We start from the raw sequence: 19426 nt of genomic DNA on the forward strand, positions 1-19426 counted from the left end.
CCCCCCCCCCCCCCCCCCCCCAAAAAAAAAGAAGAAGAAGGATTTTGATTGTTTTTACTATTTTAGGAGTTTTGATATGTCATATCCTCTAAAGTTGTTGCAAGCATGATTTTCTCCTTAATTAATGACTTTTAGTTATATCCCTTAATTAGACACACTTCTTAATTAATGACTTTCAGTTATATCTCTTAATTAGACACACTAGTTGATATGTATATGTCTTACATGTATTTCAGATACATGTATCTGGAAGAGAAACACACATAACTGAGACCCAAAGTATGGTAAGAAACGAAATATTGTCAAAGTGAATCTAATTAGTAATTAGCTCCTAAAATAGTGAAATTTGTGTAAGTTATCCTTAAAATATTTGTGTTATGATTTTATGATAATGTATTATCTAGTTCATTATAAAAATAAGAGAAAAAACATAAAGTGACACTTGAAGTTGTCTCAAATTTTAAAAAAGGCACCTTAACTATGCGAATTGACCATTTTGACTCATTTTTTCATCAACTTCACATGCGTGAGACACTCTCTCCTTTTAATTAATTAATTTAATTTAACTATTAATAAAATACGGGTTTAACCCGACCCGAATTGTTTCAAAAAGGTAAATGGTACACTTTCTTTCTTCCTATTTTATTTTCCTTCTCAAATACACTTCAATTAAATTTCTGTTGAAGATTATCTATTTCAATTTCGACGTTTGTTGGTCAATTTCTTGGGGGATTAGCTGAGCAAACAAGAAATTTTCTTGTTAGGGTTTTCATGTTTATTTAGTATTTGATAAATATCATATTTTTTCTTCATGGATTTGTGATTTTCCGGAGGTGTTAGGAATTATTTTAGGATAAAAAGTGTTAGAATCTTACCTTCATTAAAGAGAAAAGAAGATTTTTTTTCTTTAGTTTAAATCTTCAAACATAACAAGAGGCAACAAGGAGACCAAATCGAGTAAAAGCACCCATCGTAAAAAATGGATCCTTTGAAAGAACTGGGGAAAGTTGGGGAGAGAAAGTAGTTAAATAATAGATTAAAAAAATTTGGCACGTGTCACTTGTTAATTCGTTCTTTGGAAGAAAAATATATCATTCACGCGCATTATTTGCGTGAAAACAAACATAGAGAGAAAACGGGTTAAAGTGGTCTATTTACAAAGATATTCACTACTTTCGTGGGGTAATAGGACACTCGTATAGTTAAAGTGTCTTATTGAAAATTCGGCACAACTTCAGGTGTCCCTTTATGTCTTTACCCTAAAAATAATAATATTGTATCAAACTTATATGTACATAAGTAAGCCCCTGCAGAGGATTATCCCGACGAATAAAAAATTTCACACAACATATAGGAGTTAACACACTTTCGAGAAGTACATAGAATATTAAAGGATCCAATACAACACGCAGAACACGACGATCATAATAAATTTAGCAAACACATACGCGGAAAGGTGTAGAAACGATGAAATGCTTGGATTATGATTTGTAATAATGACAATAAACATCATCAATAAAAGTTCGACATAATTTGAAATTAGCAAATACTCCATATTTATTTGGTATGATTGAATATTCTTAAAATAGTCATATTTCAGGTTTGTTTATTATATAAAAAAAAGCAAAACATGTTTTAGAAAACTTTTAGTCAAACACAATTTTATTCAAATTGAAACTTCATCCAAATCACAAAAATAAATAAATATTGAAAATGTATAGGATATGGTAGTTAAGAATGAACCAAAATGCCTCCCCATTAATGGAAATGTAGGACAAACATGAGTTTAGCAAAAGACAGACTTTTCCTTCCTTTATTGATTAGATAGATAGACACACACCTCCTTTAACTTCACCTCCAATTGTTTTTAGCATATCTCTTTGACACTACTTTTTGTCAACCTTATCGTCCTACCAATAAATCCTTTCCTTTTTATACACACAAATTTCCCCTATTAGGTGTCTATCTCAAATTTGATGGGGGTATATCAATATGATGAACAGAACTCCACACTTATCCTATACTTGTTAAACTAATTTCTTATATACATTAGAAATATACAATCAAAATGTCTATGTAACATCCAATATAATTCTAGTGTAATCACTCAATTTTCTTTTTACATAATACATAAATATACCCTATAACTTCACTTCATTTTAGATTTATGTCTTTTAATTTTGGGTGTACATAAGTAGACACTTAAACTTGTATAAAGTTGAATAAGTAGATACATGAGTCCTATAATACACGTAGGACACCACGTGGACACAAATTGCCACATAGGATGCCACGTAAGACATGCATTTCATTGTTCAGTTTTATACAAGTTTAAATGTCTATTTATACAAACTTATGAAAGACATGAATATAAAATGAGAAAAAGTTAAAATACATATTCATGTATTCTGCCTCTTTTTTAAAAACAAAACAATATATTGCAATTGTTCCCTACAAAGAATATCTTATTAAGATTAAATGAATAGAGTTGGAGAATAAGTTACTCATGGAAACGACAAACAGTGTAACAAAGTTAAACAAAAAGAAGGACAAGATGAAAAGATTGTGGAGTTAATATCTTCGACTAGAATATATACACTCCCATATTCATTTTTATTTTTACTATACAAATTTGAAATATGAGTTGTTTATTTGTGTATGACGTTTGTGATCTTAATTATATATATAGTTGCGTGGTTTTCTAATTATTTGTATTTTGAACAATTTAAAAAATTACATACATATTAAAACTACAATTCACAATTTTTATGTGTAAATGTAGATGGTTTATTTAATTTTACCATTGTTGACCGTCTTTTCGAATTTTAAAAGTAGATGGTTTATCATTTTTAAATTGAAAAATAATTTTGTGAGTACTGATCAATTTATTAAAATGACAATTATTTATCCTCAAATAATTCAAGTGAAGAAATAGCAAATATCACAACAAAATTGTTCTTCTCATAGCTAGTTAGAAGGTTATAAAAAATAATATTGTTCGACAATTATCTACATTGACTCAATTACATAACAATTTAAGGATATAATTGGAAATAAGTTTTTTTATAGAGTTTTAATCCAAACACAAGATGAGGTTGGAAAAAATGAACCAAACACTTGATAAAAATAAACTCTGCATTACTAATCCTTGCACTACTAATCCCTGCATTACTAATTTCTGCATTACTAATCCATGCATTATCAATTTTTGTACCAAACGACCCCTAAAAACATACGCAGTGAAATCTACAGGTGAGATTTGGAGAAGGTAGAGTATACACAGACCTTATAACCACTTCTTTGTAGAGGTAGATATGTTGTTTTCGAAAGACCTTAGGCACAAATACAACAATTTCAGATACAAAGAAGAAATATAGCCAATCACAAGCAACAACACCACCATACTAGGATAGATTTTTGAAAACAACACTCCATCTGTCCCTATTTACTTATTTATTTTTAACTTAACACACCTATTAAGAAAATAAAATTGACATAATGAATTTACTATTTTACTCCTATTAATAGAATTCCAAAATCAATTTATTCATTAAGGAGGTTCTATCTTTTTCAGAAACATTAACTCTTTAAATAAACTGAAGGTATTGTAAGTAAAATATATTATCTTTTCTTGATTTGTCAAAAATGACAAGTAAAAAGGGACCGAGAGAGTAATGAATAATGATGAATATCAAAAACAAAAACTACACTATCAATCACTCTAGGTAAGACAACCATACACTACCCACTAACTTCTACCCTAATATACCTATCATGCATACCTTCATATCTAAGATCATATTCCCGATAATCTAAAATTGCGTCATATCTTGTTTAATTTCCTCTCCCTAATACTTTTTGATTTGCCTTTCTTACCCTCTATAACCAACATCTCACACCTTATATCTCCTTTTTACATGTCCAAATCATTTCAGTCTCACTTTTTCATCTTGTTCACCATGAAGACTACTCCTACCTTATTTTCGAATCTTATCATTCCTAATATATCCACACATCTACTTCAACATCTTATTTTTACAACATACATGCATCTGTTGAACAAATAAAAATGAATGGAACGAGTAACTATTACCGAGACGCGTTATTACCACGATGTTTCTCCTTAGAATAGAAGATGATTTTGGCGGTCGTATCGAAGAATAAAGAATTGGTCAGAATCAATTTACAGAGACAAACAAGCACACTATAGTCTTCACAAAATAGTAACCATTTTTCTAAAAAAAGGTTTCCTTACACAAAGGGTATCTCCAGTTGCCATTTTCTTACACTTGGTTTTTTTTTTTCTCAGCTAGAAATCGGCTCCTAAAATAGTCTCCTGTATACCACTATTTCTTTTGTTCTTGTCAAATTTGGCATTAGATCGATGTTATCTTGAGGGTTTGACCAAAATTCATTGCTGAATCTGAAGCTGGGTATCGTATTTTCAGTGGGTTTGTTCAAAATTGAATCTTGGAATGGAAGAACCAACTGTTTTAGCTAAAGTTGCAACACCCCCAACTGAAGAATTGCTGAAGAAGATCCAAGAATTGGAGGCAGGCCATGCTCAGTTGAAGCAGGAGATGTCTAAGCTTATGGTTTCAAATGATAGTACATCACAGAGGCAAAGGTCTCATTCTATATCCCCACAACGCCCACCTCGCCTTAGGGGTTCTAATGACCCATTGGGGAAAAAGGGCTCTACTTCCTTTCGACATTCATCACCCTTGCAAAGAGAGAGCAGTAGTAAAACTGAGCGTTGCAGCAGCAGCAGCAGCAGCAGCGGGGGCGTGAAGTTTACTGATAAACAGTATTTGAGCATATTGCAATCAATGGGCCAAGCTGTGCATATATTTGATCTCAATTATCGATTAATTTACTGGTAAGTAGTTATAATGGACTTGCTATTTCTGAAAAAATGTCTCTTCAGTTCGGTTTTTCTTAGTTTTACTCTGTATTTAAGTTAATAGTGTTATATTACCAGTATAGTTTAATGTTATAGCAGATACTTTTTCCTATCTATGAGCAGTATCTTTGTTGCTTGCCTTTCCTTTTTTGGTAGGACTTGGGAGAGAAAAGAAGGAAAACCATTAATAGGCATTAGTTTTGTCTTGGATAGGGTTCACAACCATGAGCTCTCTAATTCCAATTTTGATGTTTTTTCCAATCTGTCCAAGCTTTGGTGGACAGAGTTACCTGGTATCGGTGATGGTGGGAGGTAGTAGGTACCCAAGGAGCATGCAATCTGGCCTGGACACCTCTGTTAGCAATTTTTTTTTTGTCTTGGATAGGTGTTAAGCATGCATATTGTTTACTTTATTTTTTCCAAACTGAATCTTTATATTGTAGCTGCTAACTATTTGGGGATTGACGCTTAGTTGTATTTACATGTTTACATTAAGTTCGTGTTTCTTTTTAGTTTCTTTAAGGATTCGTATGTTAATAGAAAATGTAGTGTAACCTCTAGATTAAAGAACCTAGAATAATCTTTAACAACAACACATAATATCTCGGCACTCTCCTGAACATGACACATTTTATCAGTGTACACCTAAACTATTGTTGGTCCCACACACACACACACACACATATACATGGCTATATGGTAGCTTTCATCGCCTTGATGTTGACATGACCAAGAGAGTGGATACATTTTCTCTTGGGCTCGTGAGGTTGATGAAAAATCGGCAAATCAATTTTCAAGTGGAGTTTTTTTCAACCATTAATTTCCACCTAGTTATATAAAATGGTTTATTTGTTTCACATGTGGATTTCTTCTTAATGTACTACATATATTTTACCTCAACTTTGTATTTTTCTGATTTATCTTTAGATGCTATGACTATTTATTCCAATTGTATTTTTTTTTCTGGCGAATTCTCTGTATTTTTTACTGTGTATTTCTTTTTATTTCATCGTTATATGCAATGATGATCATGTTGTGACTCTGTAGTCTTCATTTTCAGGCTAAATATTTAGAAAAAAGAACTTCAAAAAATGTCCACGTGGCAGCAAATATATTACACCTCCTTGGACTGAGGTCGTCCAATGGGTGAAAGCTACCAAATAGCCCCAAGTATAGGTGGTAATTAGGATCAAAGATAGTTTAGGTGTACACTAAATAAAAAGTGTTGGTTATGGGGGGTCCCAAAAGTATTTTGCCTAAAAACAAACTATTGAGTATAGGAATGAGACCAGTCCTAATGGATCATAATAGAAATTGAGGATTCATATAGATGATCTTAACTAGTAGATGCCTGGTTGTTATTATTGTTGAATCTTAATAATGTAGGACTAAACCATAAATTATTGGCTTGCAACTGTTGTGCAGGAATCGAAGTGCTGAGCAATTATATGGTTATTCAGCTGCCGAAGCTATTGGGCAGGATCTTCTTGAGCTGATAACAGATCCTAAGGATCATGCTGTGGCTAAAATCATTATACACAGAGTGAAAATGGGTGAGAATTGGACTGGACAATTTCCTGTAAAGAATAAGCAGGGGGACAGGTTTTTAGTGGTAGCAACAGATACCCCACTTTATGATGATGATGGTACATTTGTTGGTATTATTTGTGTGTCAACTGATGCGAGGCCTTTTCATGAATCATCTGCTGATGTGAAGCATACAGAAGCTGATAAAAGTTCTGGTAGGCCTAGAAACATTGCTAATGCAACCCTTGGACTTGATCCACAGCAACCTCTGCAAGCTGCCATTGCCTCCAAAATTTCGAATTTGGTTAGTGTAAAGTTGTTTGACATGCTTTCTTTTTCTTTCTTTTCACTTTATTTTTGCTTATTTGTATGAGGTGTTTATGTGCTGACGTGATGAAAACCTCAAATAGGCTACAAAGATGAGCAACAAGGTTAAGTCAAAAATGAAAACTGGAGAGGGAAGCATCCTTCGGGAAGGTGGAAGTGGAGATAGTCACCATTCTGATCATGCCTTTTCTGATGCTGCTCTATTGGATCAAAGGGAAGATGCAAATTCAAGTGGAGCAAGTACACCCAGGGGAGATGTTCACTTTTCTCCATTTGGGGTATTTACTAATGTTGCAAAAGAGGAGCACACTCCCGAAAAATCCTCAAGAGATTCTGGAGATGAGAGTGAGGGAAAACCTGGGATTTCTAAGATTATAACCTCAAAGGCAGAGGCGTGGATGGTTAAGAAGAATTTATCATGGCCATGGAAAGGCAATGAGCGAGAAGTATCAGAGGCAAAGGCTACACGATTTGTTTGGCCCTGGCTAAACAATGACCAAGATAATGAGTGGAATCATTTCAAGAGTTCTAATGCAGTATCAACACCAGATGATCAGATTATGGAAAGTAACCGTACAGCTACCAATGAGGCTTGGGGATCCTGGTCATCATCATTTAATGTTAATAGCACAAGCAGTGCTAGTAGTACCGATAGCACTACTAGTACTGCTGTTAATAAAGTGGATGCTGATACTGACTGCTTGGATTATGAAATTTTGTGGGAGGATATGACAATCGGAGAACAAATTGGGCAAGGTACGTCCATTCTTGTTTACTGGTAAAATTCTCAAAGATAAATCATATCAGGTTTGTGGACCCTTTTCTTTTTCTAAGGAATTATCAAGCATGTATGATGCTATCACTTACTGTTTTACCGCAGTTATAGATGTTCAGTGAAACAATAAGAAGTTCGGACAAAACTTAGCAACACTTACTTCTATGCACATTTTCATATTTTCGAAGCTTATAAACCATTTCCCTATGAGGATCACATTTTTGCGTTACAGCTATCAGATTTATGTCTTTTATGGTTTAACTAGAGTTTCTCATGTTTTCTGTTCCATCGTTCTCACTTTTCCTTCGTTTATGTTTCAATAGGTTCTTGTGGAACTGTTTATCATGGGCTGTGGTTTGGATCAGTATGTTCTCTGACTCTTTTATGACTTTCCTTTCTAGAGAATGTCCTAAGAATTTCTGTTTAAGTGTTTCCAAACATATACTGTGGCATGATGAAATATCTTGTTCTCAGATATCACTTGTATAAGTTATCAAGTTGATGGGAGTTTACACTTATTTGAAAGAAGGGCTAAATTCTTGCTGCCTTTTCTTTTCTCATTATATGCTCCATTCAATTAATGTTTAAAACTTTGAAGTGCTTTAAGCCAGTATTTGAATAGTGTTTGACATGCCATTTGTCACGTTCTATGAATGTCATTTGAATTCTTGATTATTGGTTACTTTTAAGAAGTGGAATGACTGCTGGTTTACTTTTGTAAAGTGATGTCTTTTGCAGGATGTTGCGGTTAAAGTATTTTCCAAGCAAGAATATTCGGATGATGTCATATATTCCTTCAGACAGGAGGTCAGTATGTTTTTCATGAATAAATTGTGAAAAGCTTTTACATGTTCCTGTATGGGAAATTGTTTTTCCAAAGCAGTTAAGCTATATCAGAGTTACTATCGAGTTCTTCCCTAGTTTTAGTTCATGATCGACTGGAAGTCAGTAGCTTTAATGAGGTCTAAGATGCAGGCATGGGGCAAATTATGATTTTTTTGGGTGATAAATGTCAATGAAAAGAAGAAACCAGCAAAATATTATTTACAGAACTGTAGGCTTTCAATTGGTAAGAGAATAAAGAATAGAAGATTTTTCAGCACCCTGACAGAGTTGTTCTCTGTCCTCTCCAATGATGTGTTCGAATTTCGCATTTTGCCGTATGCTTGACCTACATTTAGGACTCTAGATAATCGTCGATAAATGTAGTAAGGTACTTGTTGAATTTTAGTTACTCTCTCCGTTTCGATTTATTTGTTTTACTTCCCTTTTACTCTGTTTAAAAAAGAATGCCACTTTCTATATTTAGCAACTCTTTACACCCAATATTCTACCTGACATATTTAAGACCACAAGATTTTAAGGGCATTTGGTATATTATACACATATTTAGTTTAAGGCAACAAGAACCAGAAGTCTTCTTTATTCATGGTTCTATAGTTCTCATTTTTGTTTTGATTAATTTTCTCCTGGGTTATTGCTTTCACTTTCTACTTAGGTGCTGACTATTATTGTACTAGAGGATTCCTGTTAATAAAAATGTTGTTATAATAAAGCACTCTATTAAGCAACATTTCATGTAATATATTTGCATAAATCATAATCATCTGAAGGGACTAACATGTCTTTCTAGAAGAGTTTCCTGACAGATATAACATATCATTTTTAGTTTATAACTCAAGTAGGACCATTGGTTTTCTATGATTATGCTTGGTCGACAAGCATTTCTAAGAGATTTTGCACTTGCTTTTCTGCAGGTGTCACTGATGAAACGTCTCCGACATCCAAATATTCTTCTTTTCATGGGTGCGGTAACTTCACCTCAACGCCTCTGTATTGTGACAGAGTTCTTGCCACGGTCAATTCTCAATTCTTAAAACAAATTGTTTATGCTCGGTTTTTATGGGATAATGTTTCTATATTACGATGAGTTACAAACCATTTCGTTTTCTATTAATGCAGAGGAAGTTTGTTTAGGTTACTACAAAGGAATGCATCCAAACTAGAATGGAGACGACGTATTCACATGGCTTTAGATATTGTGAGTTCCTATGAAATCTGTAATACCTAAAACATCTCATATATATTATGTATGCATAATATCTTGGGATCCCATAGAATATGGCACTGTTTATTTGGTGCACGCCTGAATTATTTTTTTCCTAATTACCCACCTATACTTGACTATTTGATAGCCTTGACCCCCTGATTAATCTCACCTTATGCATAATATCTTGGGACCCCATAGAATATGGTACTGTTTATTTGGTGCACACCTGAATTATTTTTTTCCTAATTCCCCACTTATACTTGACTATTTGATAGCCTCGACTCCTTGACTAATCTCACCTTATGGAGGTGAGAGTGCACACGATATTTTTGTAAAATAGAATAGATCTTGTTACCTTTTTTAATTCATTAATTTTTGAAACATCTTTTTATAGTCCAAGTTTGTAAAAAGCATGGGTGCAACTCCATTATTGAGAAATAAATACAACAACAACATACCCAGTGAAATTCCACAAAGTGGGCTCTGGGAGGGTAGAGTGTATGCAGTCTGTACTACTACCTCTCCGAGGTAGAGATGTTCTTGAAAGATCCTCAGCTCAAGAAAATCAAAGCAGTTATAAAATGAAAAAAAAAACAGGTGGTTGGGAGAAACATGACAATGAATAGCAAAGCCATAGCAACTATATGCAAGGAATTGTAGCTACAACAACAAGCAGGTGCGATCACCTAAACACAGTAGACCAGAGATGATAACAAATACCAAAAGTAAATGCATGCACAAGCTAGTAATAGGACCACTCTTAACTACCTACTAACCTTCTACCATTATCGTGATCTCCATACTCTCCTATCTAAGGTCATTTCCTCGGTAAGCTGAAGATGGATCATATCGTGTCTAATCACCTCCCCCAATACTTCTTCGGCCTATCTCTGCCTCTCCTCGTCCCCACTATATCAAACCTCTCCCACCTCCTCATCGGGGCACCCACACCTCTCCTCTTCACATGCCCAAACTATCTCAGTCTCCCTTCCCTCAACTTGTCCACCATGGAGGCCACTCCCATTTTGTCTCGGATATCCTCATTTCTAATTCTACCGCTCCCAGTATGCATGCATATATCCATCTCAACATTCTCATTTCCGCCACTTGCATCTTTTGAACATGAGAGTTTTTGACTGGCCAACACTCCGCTCCATACAACAAAGCTGATCTAAGCACCACTCTATAAAATTTACCTTTTTAAGTTTTGGTGGTACTTTCTTGTCACACAAGGCACCGAATGCAAGCCTCCACTTCATCCATGCCTCACCAATACAATGTGTGACATCATCATCGATCTCCCTATTTCCCTAAAACAGGGATCCAAAATACTAAAATCTTTCTTTGAGAAATAAATACAAATTCTGGTAGAAATATGCATTGTACAAGAAGCAAAAAGAAAGTCACAATTGGAACAAATAAAATGTAGTATATGACTCTGGCAATTAACTGTTGGAAAATAACCCGCTTGGAAGCTGATTTTCTTATTTTCTTCATCCACTGGCCTAAAAGAGTGTATCCACATCCTTCGCCATGTTAGCTTCCAGGGGTGATAGTTGTCAAGTTCAGGGTGTTCATTAGGACAAAATAGTTCAGGTGTGCACCGAATAAAGGGTGCCAAGTTCAGGGGGGTCCCGGAGAATTATGTCTCTCATATCATCATGAGCAGCATCCATATTTCCTACTGGAAAAGCATTATTTCTACTTTTTCTTTTCATGATCTTCAGACATGTTTTCTGATTATGCTTTCTTTTCAATACTGTCGTATTTGTCTGGGATTTTGGCATTACCAAGGTAAATCATGTTATATAATTGTAATGTGTTTCTATTTCTTCAGGCTCGTGGCATGAACTATCTTCATCATTTCAACCCACCTATAGTTCATCGGGATCTGAAGTCTTCAAATCTTCTTGTGGACAAGAACTGGACCGTTAAGGTTAGGCTATCATTTTTCCGCTGAATATCCTTGACAACCCCTAAACCTTCGTCACTTGGAGGTTCTAGATGTATTGAGATTCTCACTGTGCATTTACATATCTATAGGTTGGGGACTTTGGTCTGTCACGTCTTAAGCACGAGACATATCTAACAACAAAGAATGGGAAAGGAACGGTATTCAACTTGAACTGAGGACTTCTTTTTCTTAGCATATCAATATGAGTTACTTTAGTTGACCTGTATATTCAAACTTCAAGTGCCTGGCTGACTTTATGTCGAACTTCATCACTGTTGCAGCCACAATGGATGGCTCCAGAAGTTCTTCGCAATGAACCTTCAGATGAGAAGTATGCCCACAATGAGAGTTTAAATCTTTTTAATGATATTGATGAATTTCATGCAGATTTCCTGAATAATTAATGATATTGCTTCTTAAATACATGTTATATTCAGGGCTGATATATACAGTTTTGGTGTTATACTATGGGAACTTGCCACGGAAAAGATCCCTTGGGATAACCTCAACTCAATGCAGGTATTTTCATCTTCCTAAAATTCACTTGGATTACATACCAAAAGATAAAGAATCGAAAGGAAATGTATTTTATATAGTTGAGCATCTGAAAACAGTTATTGGATTCACACTTCAGGTGATTGGAGCTGTAGGATTCATGAATCAGCGGCTAGATATCCCCAAGAATGTTGATCCACAGTGGGTTTCTATTATTGAGAGCTGTTGGCATAGGTTTGTATCTTATTCTTTTTGCCATCATGATTTGTTTAATTAAAGCAAATAGTCTTTATTAAGAATATTGCCCTACTGGAGTTTGTGTCCTTGACAAGCTGTGTTGCCACGACATGTAAACCTATGGTATGTTTCATGACGGTTAGGGAAAATAAAATGGCCTCCAAATTTTTCCTCACTGACTAAATTTTTAAGCACTTTGATTGCAAGATCATTGTATCTTTCTTCTCAATCTCTTTTGTTTGAACACAACTATGCACATATTTAACTAATATGTGATTTGTCCACCTCAGCGAGCCACAGTTATGCCCAACGTTCCTAGAGTTGGTAGATAAACTCAAGGATATGCTGAGGCAGTATGCCATTCAGGCTCAGGCAGCACGTAATGTTGCAGGAGATAGCAGCCAGAAGGAACTATAGATAAAAATGGTGTTTTGTGCTTGAAGCTTTTGTGGAATAGCCAGAAGATACACTGATAACACAGAGCCTTTAGTGACTTTGATTGGAAGTGTCACTCAGAGGTCACAAATTGCTTGTGTTGTCGGACCCAAAATTCGGTTAAAGTCGCCAAGCAGGCTGTTCACTGAGAGGAAACTTGATAGAGAATATAACAGCTGTCATTTATCGGTGTCAAGGAAGAACATAAATCCAATAGGACATAGCGTATGTGAAATCATGACTTTCATGTATAGTTCATCCACTGTGTGAAACTGAACTCATCACAATGGCTCTTAGTGTTTAATCGTCACCTCAAGTTTGGGCTGTGCCTTGCAACTTTTAGTTTGTTTGTCAAGGATTCCATTGAGTTTGTGGTCTTATCAACTGAGGTTGTATTTTATTGAGGCTTAGAAAGGGTCTGTAACACGTCATTTGTACTAATCTCCCAGACTTGTTTGTGCGCCTGTGTTCAACTTTTGCGTGCTTCCTAAACTCAGCTGGCTTAACTGTTCTTTTTTCATGTCTAGTTCACCCATTCTATACTGTAATCCTATGGGACAAGTTATCTTCTTATTCATGAATATTTAAGGTATTTTTACCATTTACAATGAATAAATCAAACTAAATAAAAGGAAACATTCCACAAATTACAATCACTTCTGTGATTTGGTTCCAATATTCTGTAACACTCTGAGTTGAAGCATAGATATTGAATAGGCTTAGATTGTCACAAAGATAATTAACTCAAGTTCCATTCAAATTTTTTGTGAGTAGATCAGCTAATTGCTCTCTTGTTTTCATATAGCTGGTGAAAATAAAGTTTTCCTACAATTTTTAATGAATAAAATGATAGTCAACCTCAGTATAGTTCTTTCACAGTACGCCAGATTTGATGCTATATGAAAAGTAACTTAATGATCATATCAGAGTTTTGCTAGTATGTGTCTTGATCCAATTTCAAATAAAAGATACGGTAACCACATACTTTCATACGTAGATTGTGATATAGCTATGTATTTAGATTTTGCGTTGAATAGAGATACAACACTTTGTTTCTTACTCCTCTACAATATTAGATTCATCACCTTGTACCTTCGGGCTACGATTTGAACTCTTTGATGAAATCAGTACCTAGTGAAACCAATAGTACCAAGATGAAGAGGTCAATTCTTAAGTGTGGAAAGTGTACTGAATGTGAATTAAAGTCATAAGTAACCTCTGACACAAAGTTGTGTGTTTGAAAGTTTCTCTACCGATTTAAGTTTTCGTAAATGCTCATACAAGTGCCAACTTCAAACAATCATATCTCATAGAATATGAAGAGTTGTGTCTCCTGTTACCTATCAAATTAAAGGTCTATAACTCTAGTTTCCAACGCATTAACCGTTCGTCATTCGAACCTCCCCACAAAAAAAATATAGTAATTGTTTTACCAAAAGATAGCAGAGCAGGGACATTTTGCGACCCCAAAGTGCGTCCGCACTTACGTTGGGCTGCCCGCACTTTGGGCCACACAATGACACTTGAATGTTTTGTCTTATTGCGTGGTCGGAATGCTGACAATATTCTAATTACTTTTAAACTATGTTTCTGCTCATGTCTACATATACGCTCATATTCATGCCATGATATAAGTACGCTCGGATCAACAATAACATTGAGTGACGTCCATGCTCAAGGTCTAGGCTCAGGGCGTCCAAATTTTGCTCTAATAAAAACACATTAATTTTGGATCCTGCCTAGTTAACATCAACAAAACACACACTCAACATGAATATCACCGTGATTACTATACAATATGCCAAGTCCAGGAGCACCTTTAACGTAACAGAAAAAATATTTCATGTTTTAAGATTTTTGCCTTATTTTTGTGGTATTGTAGCATTCCCATTCTTATTATCACATACATATCAAGTAGTTATTGTCCAATAAAAGTAGCTAATGTCTTATAGATATTATATCGTGATATAACACATTAAACTTTTTCGATACAAACTTATTCACTTATTAGTTAATATAACAAAATTTATAGATGAATAAAATTGAATATAAGCCTCATTTGTTTGCCCTCAATCGAAATAATAGATTCATCTCAGATGGCAAACCATTTCGAAAGCAAGAATTTTTTTTAGTTCAATATTTGTTGGAATTGACACTTTAGATCCAGATAGATCGTATCTTGTAAATTTTAAATTCTTTCTTTTGTATTCTTTAATGACCCTTTTAATCCAGTTCATATAATGTCTTTCTCGGGAGCTCGAGGAAATGCGTCTCAGGTACATCAATTAGTAGGTATGAGAGGATTAATGTCGGATCCTCAAGGACAAATGATTGATTTACCTATTAATGAAGGTCTAAATCTTATCATTCAGATTTGTAGTCATTAAGTTTGTTCGTTTTCAAGGTCTGATCTTAATCATGAAGTCCATTTATTTTTCTTATTTTATAACTACTTAACGAGTCTGATTAGATTTGAATGATTAAGATCTATTATAAAATCTTAATATTAAGATGTCTATTTAAGAATTTCTACAAATATAATAGTTCACCTAGCCATCATTTGAGCCACAACTATCACCACCTACCACCCACAACCACCATTTGAGCCACAACTATCACCACCTACCATCTACAACCACCATTCTCAACCCAACCACAACTATCACTACTGCCAATCACCAAAATCAATCATCATCACCATTATCCATCATTTGCAATCATCACCATCAAACATTATTACATCCACTAATCACTATCAATAATTACCATGATTAATAGTCAACATTATATATCGCTAACCACTATTATCACTCACCATTTCCATTATTTACCAATATGTAATAATCCTCTGGGTTATTTTCTCCATTTTCTTGTATTTTCAACAATTGGAGCTTTTCTATAACTGCTCTAAGACATCTATAATTTGTTGGGACTGATAGGATGGTCACCAGGTAGTTCGTTTGGTCTTAGCACATGTATTTTGTGTTTTGGAGTTTATGAAGTTTACATGTTTGACTTTTGGTCAAAACTTCAGTTAAACGACCTTAGAATTCAATTATGATGGTTCCATTACCTTCGAAACAACAAATTTTATCTAGTTAGACCTTTGATTTGGATCCCGAGGCTTTCAAACTCATTTCGAGCTACCATGTGAATTTGAGCTAAATTGGAGCTTAGATTGTGGGACCCACTTTCCAGGAAGTTTTGACAGTTCCATTGAGTCCAAAATATCAATTCTAGTGAGGGTGGTATCATGACCCTGACCCGTCGTGAGAGGCAGCTACACTAATCCTTCGGTGGGAGAACCAATTACCAACCCAAACCTAATCCATCAAACCATTTAAAACCAAGTCATGATTATTAAAGTCTAGGAAAAATAGTTTCAAAATAGCAAAAAGGTTAAGTTCCCATAAACTCAAAATTCAACAAAACAAATGCGGAATAAACTTCCTAGAACCTGAAAGTCATAGTACCAAAATATCTAACAATCTAGGATAGAGGATGCAACCCCAAAATAGAGAAAGTATACACGAGTCTAGAATGTTTGGGTCCGAATAATGGATCAAGAAGGAAAAGAGTAATCTGTAGCATTCCGGAGGAAGAGGCTCACCCTTGAACTTAGGTAGCAGAGGTCTCACAATTGAGGCCACGAAGCAGCCGCCTAAATATGTTGTATTCTCAACAAAGGAATAACAAGTGCAATATATGTACTAGTAGAATCATCGACTAGTTCTAGTATACGAAATATGAACAAGCAATCAAAACTCAGTAAACAGATAATACACAATTACAACACAAATATAATGATAAACTCTCAACTATGTTCCATATTTTAGGGTGTAGGCGGTCGTATGCAAAATAATTACGCAACATATGAGGTCGGGGTCAAACCACAATGATTGGTATATGCGACTCTTCTTCTATTGAGTTCACCACTCAAACATGATAGCAGATTTAGTTCTTAACAAACATATACATAAAAATGGTTTTTTTTAATCTAACAACTAAAATTGCATCAAGATTAAGCAACAAAACAAGGAATCAACACAAATAAGATCTAAACAAGTTGGAAAAGACTAGGGTGTGCCCACATCGATAGGGATTTCAAATTGAATAGGTGAAGATTAACCGAACAACATTAATCTAATGCATGGATAGAGTTTGTTCTAGGCTACAATCGATATTCTCCTCAACTATCAACCGTATGTCCCTTGGAATCTTTCGAACTTCAAGACCCTTTCAATTAAGAAACCAAACATTGCTTGGGTAGATAGACTATTCCAAGCTAATATCATTAAATGTGAATCCACTCGAATTATCCCATCCGTATCTCAAATCCATAGAGTTATTTCATCAAGTCCTCACTATTGAGTCTTACCTAACTCCATTAAGCTTTCTCAAGTTAAAATGGTGTTAGAGAGCTCAACCATTGTTGACATCTACTGAATTTAGATTAAAACTTTAAGACAACAATAGATCCATGCAATCCAATCAATATTATAGCTAATTAATCAATACTCATTGGGGTTTTTACACCCCATGTAGCACACACAAACCCCTAGATAAGGGTATAGCTACTCATAAAATATGAATAGAGACAATATCAATAAAGGAAAGCTCCATTACAAGCTAGTTTGATAAGCAAAACTTGAATTTCAAGCTTGGATTGACACAAATATGACGCTTCTTATTTTACAAGCTAGAAAGTTCTTTACTATCTTTCTCTCTAAAAATTCTATATCATAACCCAACACAACATATGTCTATTACCCTAATTGGGAAGAAAATAATGGTACATAATTGCAAAAAATCATATTTTATCATGTGAACCTTCCAAAAAGAAGCACTGTTTTTCGAAATTGTGTTTTTGGCCTTAAGCTTCCGTCCTTCGGACTTACGTAAGACCGACGAGACATCGATCAGAGAAAGCGGAGCCCTAATTACCTTCTCACTTAAACCTTCTATTCTAACATGAGTATCTGTGCTGGGATTGACAAACATTGATCAGTCATTATGCCGCACCAGTTGTGTGCTGGTACTGAGGCAACATTGCTCTATCCAATCCGTCATTTAGCCAGTGAGACGCCTGTTGGCTTATGCGAGATTTCGGTTCCATCGCTGGTGTGTTTTAATGCCTTTTGGCTTCAAATCCATCAAACTTGTTTTTCCAAGGAATGACTGCATTCAACAAAACTAGGGCCATATTTGCATTTGAATGTGACTGACTATCAATACACTTAGCAACGTCACGACATAACCCTTTTTTGTCTACACTCGTCGGAACTGATGACCACGGCGACCATTGGTTAGCCTCCGCCTTTGGAGGTGGTAACAACACCAAAAGGAGTAGTTAATAATCCATCCATAACTATCTATGCGAATACCATTAGAGCAAATAGTCCACAACACAAACCTGTCCTGATGAAACCAGTCACATATCTTCATGGTGAATTACAGATAGTTTGGGAGGAGGAGGAAGTTGCACAAATGATCGTCAATGAAGACCTACAATTTGCAGTAATAGGAAAATTTTCATACGGATGGCCAGAGATTCAGGAACTGAGAAGATCGATACCAAAATAATGCGAGTTGAAAGGCGATGTTAACATTGGTTTGCTGAGCAATAGTTACATCCTAATCAGGACTACGCTGCTGGAGGATTATGTAACACTATTATCAAAGCCACAATTCTATATTACCCATAACCACTAGTCCTACCCCATGAGAACCCTTAAGTGGGATCCAATGTTCGACCCAAAGAAGGAAACATCAATTGCAATTGCTTGGATATCTTTTCCAACACTCCTTCCTAATTTTTTTGGTAAGGAAGCAATTTTATCTTTGGCATCCACGGTTGGAAAACGTTTACAGATCGATATGGCAACCCTAAATAAAATAAGTCCAAGTTGTGCTAGGGTGAAAGTGAAAGTGGATCTTATAGGAGATTTCCCTAATAGAATCAATGTGGGAGTAAGAAAGAAGACGAGGGAAGTTGTGGAGAAGTGGATTACCATTAAATATGATCATGTGGCGAAATATTGTAATTCATGTAAGTTACAAGGGCACAACGAAAAAGAATGTTTTATCATTCACCCGGAGCTATACCCAAAGGAGGAGGAGTAAGTTAAGGAAATGCATAGGAACAAGGAAAAGAAGGAAGAAACGGTAAGGGCATAAAAAGAATGGAGAAGGGGGAGATCCAAAAGGAAATCAATGACTTTAAAGAGACAAAAAGAAAAAAAACGAATTCAGCAGAGGGGGACAGTTGATGAGAGGGGGACAGTTGATGAGAGGGGGCAGGAGAGAACAAGTATGGAATCCTAGGAATAACCCTATCAAGGATCAGAACATTAAAACAAATAACATGTATGAAGCACTAGGGGAAGGTAGAGAAAGGGAGCTAGAAACAATAGATAGGGTGGGAGAAAAGGGTGAAGAAGACAATGCAGAAAAGGGGAAAGAAATGGTGGAAACAGATCTCGACCATAGAGAAACGATGAATTCAGCTAGGGAATAAGGCTCTTTAGGGAGAATATGAGGGAGGATAAGAAGCTTAGTGAGGAAGTTGGTGATAGTAATGGAAAGGAAAAGGGGCAATCATCAGTTCAAAGTGAAGAACAGGTACAAAGTAGCAATGAAGGAGTAGAGAAGTCTATACCATTTCACTCGGTGGAGGGGCAAAATGAGAATGAGTTGAGTAGAATGAATGATAGAAACAAGAAA

At 35.2% G+C, this 19426-nt stretch overlaps 1 protein-coding gene across 1 annotated transcript; it reads left to right on the plus strand.

Annotated features, from left to right (window-relative positions):
- Positions 1 to 4102: 4102 nt before the first annotated feature.
- On the plus strand, positions 4103 to 13301 carry LOC102580545 (probable serine/threonine-protein kinase DDB_G0282963). Its single transcript, XM_006358148.2, has 13 exons — positions 4103 to 4879; positions 6329 to 6734; positions 6841 to 7513; positions 7856 to 7896; positions 8271 to 8339; positions 9290 to 9390; positions 9495 to 9573; positions 11420 to 11518; positions 11626 to 11694; positions 11818 to 11867; positions 11974 to 12055; positions 12171 to 12265; positions 12559 to 13301. Exons 1-13 carry the CDS (start codon positions 4476 to 4478, stop codon positions 12683 to 12685), a joined length of 2295 nt encoding a protein of 764 aa, XP_006358210.1. The 5' UTR covers positions 4103 to 4475; the 3' UTR covers positions 12686 to 13301.
- Positions 13302 to 19426: the final 6125 nt, after the last annotated feature.

This window comes from Solanum tuberosum, unplaced genomic scaffold (genome assembly GCF_000226075.1).
Source record: "Solanum tuberosum cultivar DM 1-3 516 R44 unplaced genomic scaffold, SolTub_3.0 scf00269, whole genome shotgun sequence".
Taxonomy (NCBI): domain Eukaryota; kingdom Viridiplantae; phylum Streptophyta; class Magnoliopsida; order Solanales; family Solanaceae; genus Solanum; species Solanum tuberosum.